Source organism: Gavia stellata, chromosome 2 (genome assembly GCF_030936135.1).
Source record: "Gavia stellata isolate bGavSte3 chromosome 2, bGavSte3.hap2, whole genome shotgun sequence".
Taxonomy (NCBI): Eukaryota; Metazoa; Chordata; class Aves; order Gaviiformes; family Gaviidae; genus Gavia; species Gavia stellata.
Genome location: NC_082595.1, coordinates 24079449 through 24091493, shown reverse-complemented (window position 1 = coordinate 24091493; position 12045 = coordinate 24079449). Strand labels below are relative to the sequence as shown.

General features: G+C 37.6%; 1 protein-coding gene across 1 annotated transcript in view; it reads left to right on the top strand.

Moving 5' to 3' along the window:
- The window catches only part of CNST (consortin, connexin sorting protein), a 34085-nt gene extending 22369 nt beyond the window's left edge, over window positions 1-11716 (top strand). The window contains exons 8-10 of the mRNA XM_059834779.1: window positions 579-1456; window positions 9130-9265; window positions 10953-11716. Of these exons, the coding sequence (XP_059690762.1) occupies window positions 579-1456; window positions 9130-9265; window positions 10953-11158 (1220 nt within the window). The 3' untranslated portion in view covers window positions 11159-11716. The remainder of the gene's footprint in view (window positions 1-578; window positions 1457-9129; window positions 9266-10952) is intronic.
- Window positions 11717-12045: the final 329 nt, after the last annotated feature.

The window sequence follows — 12045 nt, the reverse complement described above, 5'->3', positions numbered from 1 at the left end:
AACAACTTTTTATGCAGTCTGTTATGTAAAATACTGTAATTGGATATTTAATTTGGCATTAACCAAAGGAGCTAGTTACCCACTTAAAATAATTGAATTTAAAATTTATTAAATTAGTATGATTTCAGCTTCTTTAAAGGAAATGCAGATACCTCCCTGTGTGATAGATACACTAGTATGAAAATACAGTTTTCTGTAATTTAGTGCATTTGTCTGAACTCCATGCCTCCATGAGATGCACTCATATAAAATATGCTTTAGAAGAAATGTGGCTGTTCAGAAAGATACTTACATACATACTGTGCTTGAAGTATGGGAGTGACTCTTTTCAAGAGGGCACTAAAGCATGTGCTTTGCCTGCAGAATGTGTGCATATACTTCGCTGAATCAGAAGTCAGCTTTTCAGACTACTAACGAAACCTTTATTCTGACTGGAGCATAAAATACCTGCCATTTATGGGAGTGCATTTTAAAGCATTTGGTTACAGCGTTATCAAATCATAGTATACTCTTTCCCCCCTGGGCTGATGCTTTGAATCATTTAAAAAGTCTGGAACTGTTTTTCTTGTTGCACTTAGGTACTGAAACTTGTCGTGGCGTTGGACCAAAGAAAGAAGATAAACAGCTGAGCACCAGTTCTCCAGGTGAAAACAAAACTGAGAGACCGACAGAGGCAGCAAGCCTTTGGGTAGCTGCAGGAAAGGACCACATGGAGGAGCAGCACTGCAGTGCTGGATCAACAGTGGAGTCACACACCCAGTCCACAGGGACAGTGGGCAGGCCTTCTTCGGGCTGTTTATCATCTGGGGATGCTGGTAAAGATAACAGTTTGCAGCTGAGAGAAAGACAGATCTCTAAGGATGCAGAAAAAATAGAAGGCACAGCTGGGGAGCGTGGAGTGAAACTCCCTCTTGAGCCAATGGTAGATGCTTTGGTTTTAACAGATGCTGATTATATGCCTACTGATTTAGTTCCTACTGATAAAGATGTGCAAGCTGATAGAAATCTGCTCAGATCAAAACATGCTGCTGGTTCTTCAGAAATTGCTAGTGACCAGCTTGGAAATAGTGATTTAAAGCAGCAACAGAAACAGCCTGATGATGATAATGAAAAATCTTCAGGGGACAGAACTGCATTGAATGTATGCTCTGGGTGTAATGAAGTGTCTGAGCATGAGAGTACTGCCCATTCACAAGTATGCAAGGAAGTACAGAGAACAGCAGGACAGGAAGAGAAAGTAAATAATGAAGAACAAGAAGATTTATTTCTCAGATTTTTAAATGGTAACATTATAGACACTGAAGAATCGTTTGCAAACTTTGCAAACCAAGAGGACTTTGACACTGTTCCAGATGTTTCACCTGAACGAGCACCTTACAACTCACTAGAAGCTTTATCGCTAGATGACAGCTTTTCATCTCTTGATGAACTTGCAAGAAGGATAGAGATTGCTGAGGTAAATACTGTGAATCCTGTAAAATCTTCCATGTTTATCTCAATTAATATATTTTAGATATTGCCAACTTCAAAATGTGTTAAATATTCCGTCATATATCACTCTTTTTAATCTTAAAAGAAAACTATACTTGTTTAATTGTTCTGAGTTAATTCAGAAAAAAGTTTCTTTTTGCCTGTTTACCTCCTTCTTGACCATCAATGCTCTGTTTCTAAAAATTAGATTGATTTTTATGTACGAGTGTGAACACCTTTTTTTTTCTTTTAATTCTGACAGTCTGTTAGGAGATGGCCTGACAACTCCTGTTAAATCACAGTTTCATGTCAGAGATCTACATAATGCCTATGATGTAACATGTGGTTCATTTCTATTCATAGAATAAAATTTGCTTTTCTGTGCCTATGCCATATAGATGAGAACTATATATGTAATAAACTCTGTATATGAATGTATGGGCTTCTAATTTTGCCAAGCTTAGGCAGTTTTGTTATTCACCCAAAACTAAGAAAGAACTTCTAACCCTGAACCTACCTTTCTGAAGCTCTGCTGACAGGCTACAAGAAGGATGAGTGCTTCATAAGCTGAATTGCTCTTCTGAAAATATAGAAGATTTATTGCTTTGGGACTTTTTTGGAGAGTGTATGATGACATCTTCACTTTATTGTCTTCTGGTTTTGGTGCATTTGCAACCTTTTTCTTTAAATGAAAAAAACTAGATTATTGTGAAATTATGTGATTCCAGATGCTAGATGGGGAAGACTTGTTAAGAGGTATCTTCTTAGTTCATCTCTATTTTTAATGCATTTAATAATACAGCATCCCTTGGCAATAAAGTAACAGCACTTCTCTATAGATTAGAAGCTAATGCACAGAGACCAAGAACCCATGATCACAGGGACAGCAGCCAAGCAGGGAACTAAATACTAGGGATCCCTGCTGATGTTATTACATGTTTGGCAAAACCTCCAGAACTGGAAACAGAGCATTTTGTTTTTTAACCCCACCTAAAGAGCTTCTTACCTTCTTTACAACATCACTCATCCTGACCTGTCCCTTAAAACACCTTGTCTTTCTGTGGAATGTCAGGCAGTATATCGCATACCAGCACTGAGGGCCATGTGCACGAAGCTGTACACAAGCTTTTGACAACACGCAGATGTGGAAACCCACATAAATGTTAATACAGGCAATGAAACTTTTGCACTAAATCCATTGGCTTGTGTTCACCTAGAGGATGGTTTTGAAAAAGAGCATTTTGTTGACAGTCTGTGCTAAGCCCATATACTTGTATAACAGAAGAGTAATTTAAATATCATCCCTCAGGATTAGATTTCTTTTGAGCCCACTGGAAGTTCAAGATATTAAGCTACAGGAGAGAACTGTTCTGTTTCACATAAAAAAATCCTAAATTAATCCTATAGCAACTATTTTTAAATTGCTATGTTTGTGCCATTTGCATCTTAGAGGATGGGATAGGAAGCAGCATATTGATACTGTTAGAAAAATTATGCATGTATTGATTGGCCCAGTGACTGATGATGATGCTTTACTGGGAATCTAGTTTAATTTCTAGTTTACTATCCCAATGCTAGGACTGCCAGTACTCTTGACGGCCAGCTGAGTCTCTGGAGAGGAAAAAGTACCTTGAGTCTTCCCATAGTACTTTTTCTGGCCATATAAGGCATAATGTTGGCTGGCACTGGTGGGAGTCTTTTTGAATCGTTCTTAGCAAGAGGCCTGAGTTGTGTATGAGGCAAGGGGTATAAATCGGGGAGAAGAGAAGATGGATTTATCTCAATACCGACTAAAATTTGTAATATGCAGTATCTGGGGCTGTTTTATAATACCTGAAATTTCTAGGTGCAGCAGGGTGAGTTAAGGACAGCAGAGCAGCTTGTATTGTTTCATTATACACTTATATTTTGTTTTTCCCGTTAATCTTGCTACCTATCATTACTCTAGTGGTTGCTTTTCAGAAGTGGTGAGCACCTACAGCTTCCCTGGAAGAAACCAGGAATTGAGAGAGTTTGGCACCCCTGAGAAAGCAGCACTGCTAACTTGCTTTCACTGATTTTTGTTTTAGTGCTAAAATAAGATTCCACTGATGTTTTGACAAGCAGACTGATCTTTGCACCCAGCCGTAACATTTCTTCCTTTCTCGTCCTCCTGAAGCCTTTGAAGGTGCAGGCTGTGGCTGTCTAATGAGATGACAATGTTTTCATACAGTAGTTGTGAAAGAAAGACCTAGAAAATGCATCGGTAGCCACATGAATGAAATGAAACGGATTACATTAAATGTACCAGTGTGACAGTAAAAAAAAAAAAAAAACAAAACACCAAAACATAAATCAATTTGACTGTGGTAAAACTTGTCATGGAGTGAGTATTTACAAAATTGCCACCAATAAGTTAGAATGGAAGGCAGAAGTAAAGACTATTTTGAAATAACCTAGATACAAAAATCATATAGTAGGACAAAATTACATTAATATTCTTCAGTGGAGTGTAATACTAATTTATTGAAAATGGGGAAGGGTAAGTACTTGTGTATGTATTTACAGTTAGGAAGTTTTGTTTGACCCCATATTGAGATCAAAGAATCAACTCATGTAGTTCTCTAATTTAGATCCTTTATGTCACTTGCTTTTAGTCTGCCACTTATAACAACTAATTAGAAGACTGAAATTCCACTAAATTCTGACTCTGGCTTTAAATAATTGCAAAACTAAAATAATGCTTTACATATTGTAAAGTCCAGTATACTGGGTACTTCACTAGTACAAACCATGCACAACAATGTGCAAATGATGGAAAATCACTGTCATTTTATAGAAACTAGATTAATACAGCTAACAAAGAGCTTTGAAGCACAGTCAGCAGCTGGCAGCAACAGATATCAGAGGTGTATAATCTCTTCTTGGATCTCTTTGTTATCATTTTTGTGAGAATGAAATAACACACCAGCAGTCAAACAAATTGTTACCTCAATAATGTGAGTTGCGTTTTGCCATATGAAATAAAAGTTTATAACATAAGCTTTTTATCTGAGTGATGATTAGGGAAATGAGTAAAATCTTAATGTTTTTCCTTATTCAAAAATTATCATTTGAAATTTCTTTCAGAAAGCAAAGATAATGAGACTCTCTACCACAACATAAGGTAGTAGCTTTTGGTTGGCACTGTTCATACACCAAGACTTTTAAAAAGTACTGAGTATGTACTGACTAGCAGTTGATTTGATTGCAGAAATGAAGTCTCCACCTATCTGTACTAGGTCTGGAGATAATGCCTTGTTGAGATCCCCGTTCTCTTGTATGGCTTGGGTTCCTGTAGTTTTGAGTTTGCAAGAATTATGCTTCTGTATTAAATGCTTACACAGTATCTGAACTATTTATTGCTCTATAAAGGAGCCCCAGTACTTGCGTGGCAAGCATATCAGCAGAAAAATGGTTAGAGTCTGATGCTGTGGTATGAATACTGAATCTGCTAAGTTAGCTCCTTTTGAAAGTCGAATTATTCATGTATCTAATGTGTTTTATTAGCGAAGGGGTTTGTCTGCTCAACCGAGGGCAGTCTTGCTTTTTGTCAGTTTGTCATACAGTTATGGATTACCGCTTTAAAAAAATCTGGTATCGCTAGAAATCAAACTGTAGGCCTTTGCCAAGTAACTGAATAAGGAATACAGCCCACAGAAGAATACACAAACTAAACACCTCCTTGAGCAGTTCTCTGCATTCAAACCAAAATACTGAATACCAAAACAATGAACTTTTCTTCCTGGACCCTAGTTTGCAGTGCCTCTGGTTTGGGGGTTTTTATTTCTGTATGCTATGAATGATTCCAGTAGTCAAGTTTAATCTGTTTTCTCTAAGAGCTTGAAGTACAGGACCTTATTTTCATAGTTTTGTCTAATATGTTTGTAAATATGTCTATACATCATATTTGGTGAAAATACATAGAATGTAAGAAGTTTTTTTAATACTTTATTAGCAAATGCTGTTTTAAACAGAGAAGAGACAAGTAGTTTAATTAGAGCTTATTTTTTCTTATTTTGCAGCCAGGATGTTAAACTTTATCCAAAAAGTTTAAAACTTTCCTGTGAAGCAGAATCACCTTGTATTAATAGTGGTTAAAAGAAAAAAGTTTCAATTAACCAACAGTCATTGCTGCTTTCCTTTTTGCCACCACATACCTGTATGCCATTTTCAGTTCCTGTACAGTAATTATAAAAGCTCAGGTCAAAAGATTTTGTGAAGGCCAGCAGAGCTGAGTGAGTAAGCTCAGTTGCATAGATGCTCCAAGAGTATCTTTTGTTAGTTATCTAACTTAGATGTAGGGTCCTTCATGTAGCTTTTTTATGTAACACAGAGCTGTTTGCAGTGCAGGCTGGTGCAAGCTTTCTTCCCGTGGTTCAAGTCAAGCTGAGGCTTGACTTGTGGTCAACTGTATTAACCACAGTTTCCTCATTAACTTCCAATTTAAGTAATGTATTCTGCCTTTTTAAATTCCTCCTGCCCCCTAAAGACTGGGATGGAAAACTTAGTTTGCATGGCAGCTAAGTCCCTCTCCTTGGATGTTTAATTAATGGAAGACGGCTCTAATACAATCAGTTTGCATATGGCTTTGAAATCTTTCTAAATGAAAGGTATGGTAGAAAAATACATTTACAGTTGTTTTAATTGAATGAGATTTTATTTGTAGCAAGACAGACCCTATTCTTACATGACAGTCTTACGGTAATGACGTTTGTATGACTGAAAATAAGAAAAATAAAATGTGGTGACGGTTGTATTAAATATTTTTGAGCTGCAGTTGAGAATATTGTAGAAGAGAAGGTGTAAATATTGCTTTATGCAGAATTCCATATGTTTGTATTTGTGTTTGCATTTTAACAATAAACTGTACCTGATTAGGAGGCATAGCTTTGTAGGTCCTTTGCCGAATGAAACAAAAACCTTAATTACGTGACTCGTGAAATTCAAAGGCAGATGAAATATTCAAGGTATGAATTACGTATCATGTAAAGGGGACATTGTTAAAAATACGGTCTGTGGCTTTTGTTATTTCAGGAGAGTGACACTAGCCACACTGATTTTATTGCAAAATCAAAAGCCCTTGCTCCTCCTTTTTAAGCAAAAGAACATGTTCAGAGTAGAGAAACCTGTGCTGTGTTGATTAGTTCTTTATACATTTAGAAGTAAATCCTGAAGCATAGCCGTGTAGGCTGACAGGGAAAGTAAGTGAACCTCATTGTAGCAAGACTTCCCTTCGCAAGCCTTTTATGTAACTGTAATCACTGAAACACGCATTTCCACATAATCCTGTCAAAGATAGCCCTCTGATTTTAAGCTTGGAGAAGACAGAGCTTGTGACACAGTAATTCAAAAAATACCAAGAGCCAACAGACAAAATGAAGTGTCTCAGTTTGAAATGACTACTTGCAGAATGGACCACCACATACTAATCTTAGGGTGGACTGGTACAAACGCCCCACCGCCCCTGGGAGCCATTCCTGCCATGTGCAGACCGAGCCACTTGCGAACACACGTGCCAGGGGACAGCTAGCCTGCTCCGTGGGTGGTGCGGGAGGAGTCATTGATCCTCTTTATGAAGCAATGCCATACACAGAAGCTTAAAATAATCTACTGTTTTAAAGGACGTAATCTCATCTCCACCGTCCCAAATAAATAAGTCAAATTAATGTACTCCTACACAATCCCCCTTCCTTGTCACAAGTGTTGATTTTTCAGGCTGACCTGATAAATTTTCATGGTAGTTCTGCAAGGCTAATATAACATTACCAGTAGAAGCTTCACCCCAGTGCACTTGTCTGCTGTGATGAGACACTGTGGGCTATTATTTCTGGTTCATTTGTGCCAAATAGTGGTCCTCCATATGTTGACTTAAAGGATTTCTTTCCATCACCTCCACACTTTCACTACTTTGTAAGTACTTCATGGCATTGTTTCACTAAATAATTCATTCAAGCTCTTGAGCAGATAATCAAAAGGGAAAGTGACTATCAAAAGGGGAAGTGTGGCAGAGATCAATTGTACCCTCTCAGTCATGATTTTGGGAAAAATTGTTAGACTGTAGGTATATACCCACAGTGACCAACTCTGTGAGTTGTTCAGGGCAACATTACTTGTCCGGTTGAGTGCTATAAAATAGTGCCAGACTAGAGACCTGCAAATGTAATTGCCACATTTATGAGTTAAAATATTGCAAACACCAAATGCCATAGTTGGTGCAGTGCCTATTGAATTGTGCTGTGCGTTTCGCTGTGTTCAATGCACCATCTCTCTAATTACAGCATGCATCGATACGTGGTGTAAGCTTGTAGCACGAAGCAAGTTTAGGGGCGTAAGTTACAGTCACTTGTTTTCTGGTTTTCTGCAGCTCTTATAATTGCTATGCAAATGAGTTTTTATGCATACTCTTCTAACTTGATTAGGTTATGGGGAGAGTTAAGCAGTCAGTTGTCTGCAACTACAGTGTTATCTGGAAAGTTGCTTTTTTTCCAGTTTGAGTTTTTGTGAAAATTACAGGCATTTGGGGTCATCTCCTACATACATGAGTTGCAAACTTAGTTGCAAATGTGGTATGTTTTCTTATCTGTAGCACAAATGTGTACAGATTACTTTTCAATTTAACAAATGTCATTGCTGATCTACCGAATAAGTTTTAAAAAGTGCTACTTAGATTTATGAAGAGATGACTAAGACTTACTTTCAGTAAAGATGATCTCAAGATAAAAAAGGGCATGTCTAAATATTCTTCCTATTTTAATTCATATTTATTTCTAGCACACTGGGAACTGCTTGCTTAGGAAAGCATTTTTCTCCTGATACTTCCCCTACTTTCATTTCTCTAATAACTAGGAAATTACAGACTGCTCAGGCTGGTGTAACATCCTAGTATGGCTTAGCATATACTCTTGCAGCTAAACCAAATGCTGAAGCAAAGGAAAGAGAAGTTACAGTTTATTGACTTGTTGACTATATTGCTGTTTGTGCAAGCTGTTTGGGTGACCAACCTGTAAGGAAGGATTTTTGAACTTCCACTGTATCCAGAGAGCTTATTACAATGCGGAGCTGGAATCTATCCAGAGCACTGAAGCTTTCTTTTTCTCCGATGTTATCTCTTTTTGGTTTTGTGGCCACACTGTAGCTTGTTGTCCATCCTAGGGAACCAATTGCAGTGCTGGAAAATTGATCTCGCAATAAGTATTTGATAGTCTCTGCAGGATTATATCTTTGGAGAGGCAGCAGCAGTGTGTCATTGACTTATTGCCCTCAGATGATGGTGGTTTTGACGGAAACCCTCCTCAATCCTGCCACAACCCATGTGATTTAATAACGTGATCTTACAAAGGAACTGTTGCAGTGAATACAAAGTATGAACCAAACAGTAAATGTATGTGTATTTAACTTTGATAGCAATTAAGGGCAAGTAGTGTCAGCAGATAGCAGAACGATACTGCAGCTGTCCTGCATGTTAAGGAATTGATGTATTCAAGAGGGAGGTTTCACAAGTGCTACAATGTTTAAGAAAAGTAAAGTGGAAACCATTTTTTTACTGTTTAGCTCCTTTCCTCCTTAAAGTCATTGTTAAATAGATTTCATGCTTGGATTTCTCACATCTCTTATACCACTCACTGTCTTTCCTGATAGATTGCCCCAGCAGAAGGATTGGTCTCTATACTAAAGAAGAGAGATGAGAGGGAAGGAAAAACAATTGCTCACATCCAGCAAAGGCAAACAAAGAGAAGAGTGCGATTCCAAGAAATGGAAGACACATTGGACCAAGGTAATTTAAAGCTGTTAATTCATGGGTTGCATTCTTGGGGTGCAAATGATGTTGATCTTCTTGTTCACAAGAGCAAAGTGGGCATTCATTGTACATACTGTCTTGGCTTTTTAAAACTTAATCAAGTAATAGGTGAAGGTGATTGATCTAAGATTATTCTATACCAGGTTTGGGTAACAAGGCTACAGAAGGATACAATAAGTACACTTTTGTTGTAAAGCTTGGTTGAGACTGTGAAGCCACAGGTTTTTTCCTCTGGCTGAATGATTTGCAAGTGACATCTAATGGGCATCCTTTCATTAATTTTTAGAGGTGGGAGGTGTAGGCCTTCTCCCTAAATCTAATCCATGAAGGTAAAGAGGGATGCAAAAGAAACAAGTCTGTTGTGCTTTGTTCACAGGTAGCTTTCCAACCCTTTCTAGTAGACCAAGGGATTGGAGGGTGTCAGATTTTAATCTTGCTTTATAATTAAGCATCCATATATATTTGCTGGCTGTCATTAAATTTGGCTAAACGCCTTACTGCCTTTTTGATGGGCTAAATAGCCTCATAAGAAATACAATATATCATTTTTTATGCTTTTCTTGGCATTTAAGATTTCTATTAATCAAACTAAAGAGATGTTAAGAAAAATACTTTTGGTTACTAATTATAGTACTTTCTATATCTACTGTGTGTGCCGGCTACTAAATGGTATTAATGGAGGTCTTTAGTGCTTAAAAGTGTATTAAGTGTGTCTCATACACTGAAAAGAAAATCTATTCACTGCCCAAAAGGGAGCTTATCCCATCTTTTTCTTGAAATTATTTTAAAACGATGTATGTTTTAAATAAAATTTCAATTAGAGTTTCTTCTATGATTTTTTTTCCCCAGGGATTTAGTGATTCAAAAGGAAAGTTGATTATTATTGTAAGTCTGATTTCAAACACACAAAAAAGTGCTTGAATGTTTCTTCTTTTTTTCTTCTTTCCCCCTGTTTCTTCTCCGTGATGCAGAGTGAAGGGAGTTCAGAAATTTTCTTAGACCCTCTTCAATCTGACAGAAGATGCAGATATTGTTCATGCGTACAAGTTACCAAGGACAAGCGAGGTTGTGAGGATGTAGCAGCACCTCTGCAACCTCTTTATTAGTCTTACTCTGGAATAAACAATCATGCAAAGAGTTACCACAAAATAACTGAGATGTAAAATAACTGTTCACATTAGCCTACCCTGAAGGTTTTGTCTCCATCCTTACAGCCAAAATGCAAGAATAAACATAAACATTTCATTATAGCACAACCAGTGTCAGTACAAATGAAGCAAGAATGTTTTAATTTGTTTTAGTTTCAAAGCTTTCGTTTCATTTCAACTATTTCCATGAATGGAAGGCTTTGGTTGTGTGACATTCTCATAGTTAAGCGTATTTTGCTTCAGTGTGGAATGACTCATTGTGGCATGATATCAACAAGGACAGGTACTCAGGTTGCAGAAATGAAGCTATGTAATTATTTAGGTTTCTGAAAAGACTGGGTAGAGAAATGTACAGTTCCTGGTATGTATTATGGTCACTTTGACATGATGAGCATTATTAAGTGTGTTTACCTCCTGACCCATTCACGGTAAAAACCTATCTGAGATTTTCTGACAAGTGTTCATATTGCTTTTTATATCATCCTGTTTCACCTTTTCTGCTCTTATATTTACAGATGAAGTAGCTGGTGGCTCCTGTATCTTGCTGATACTGCTGTGCATAGCAACTGTTTTCCTTAGCATTGGAGGAACTGCATTGTACTGCACCTTTGGTGACATGGAATCCCCTGTGTGTACTGATTTTGCAGCCAACATGGATTTCTATTATACCCAGATATTGCAGCGTATGGAAGAACTTAAACACTGGATAGCCTTCTCATAGTTGAAATGAGCAGAGACAGCACATTGAGAGCTCATCAATGGTTACTGGAGAGGGTAGAAAAAAATTGTGATTTCAAGTTCTCTAACACTTGCCACCTGCAGGTGATGTGTATTTGATGATGTACTTACACTTTTACTTAGAAATGAAGAAAATTCTAGTTTAGCAATCAGGTGGCAAAATGTTCACATCTTAAGCTGTAGCAGTGTGGTATGGGAAAATAAAAAGTTACTCTCTTCACCCTTTTGAGAGCAGGCAAGTAGCTTTTCGACAACTTAAGCAAGTGAAGAAGAAAGAAGAAAATTAACTGTCTTCTGTATGCTCTCCCGTTGCCACACATGGTGTAAGCAATCTCTGGAAGCTTAGTAAAAGGACAGCTTTAATTTACAGCTGTTTGTGCAAAGGTGTTGCCTCCAGCTATCATGCAATAAGTTTGTGTTTTATGGAAACATTATTTTTCTTCTAAGTCTTACTATTTTTCTCCATTTTAATTCTCCTGGTGAGCCATGTAATTATTCCGGTGGAGTGAGAAGCGTGCAGCGGCATTCACGGAGCTCTCATTTGGTGATTAACAGGCTGAACCTGTATCTTACAGCTTACGGTGAATATCATAAGTGGGATAAATCTGCTGGCAGATTTCACTGAATTTCCTGGAACTTTACTCCCAGTATTGTGTGGGCTGTTTTAGAAATGGAAGGTTAAAAAAGAAATCATTGGTCTCACTAAACACAGAAACAAACGTAAGATGATTAGTAAATTATTTGTGTTAAATAATAAAGTGGCTTTGGCCAATTTTAAAGCACCTGGTAGCAGGTGTGGGGCTAACTGGGTTTTCTGTCCAGTTATGTCACTGACTTGCAGTAATCACTTTGTGCCTCAGTTTCTCCTCC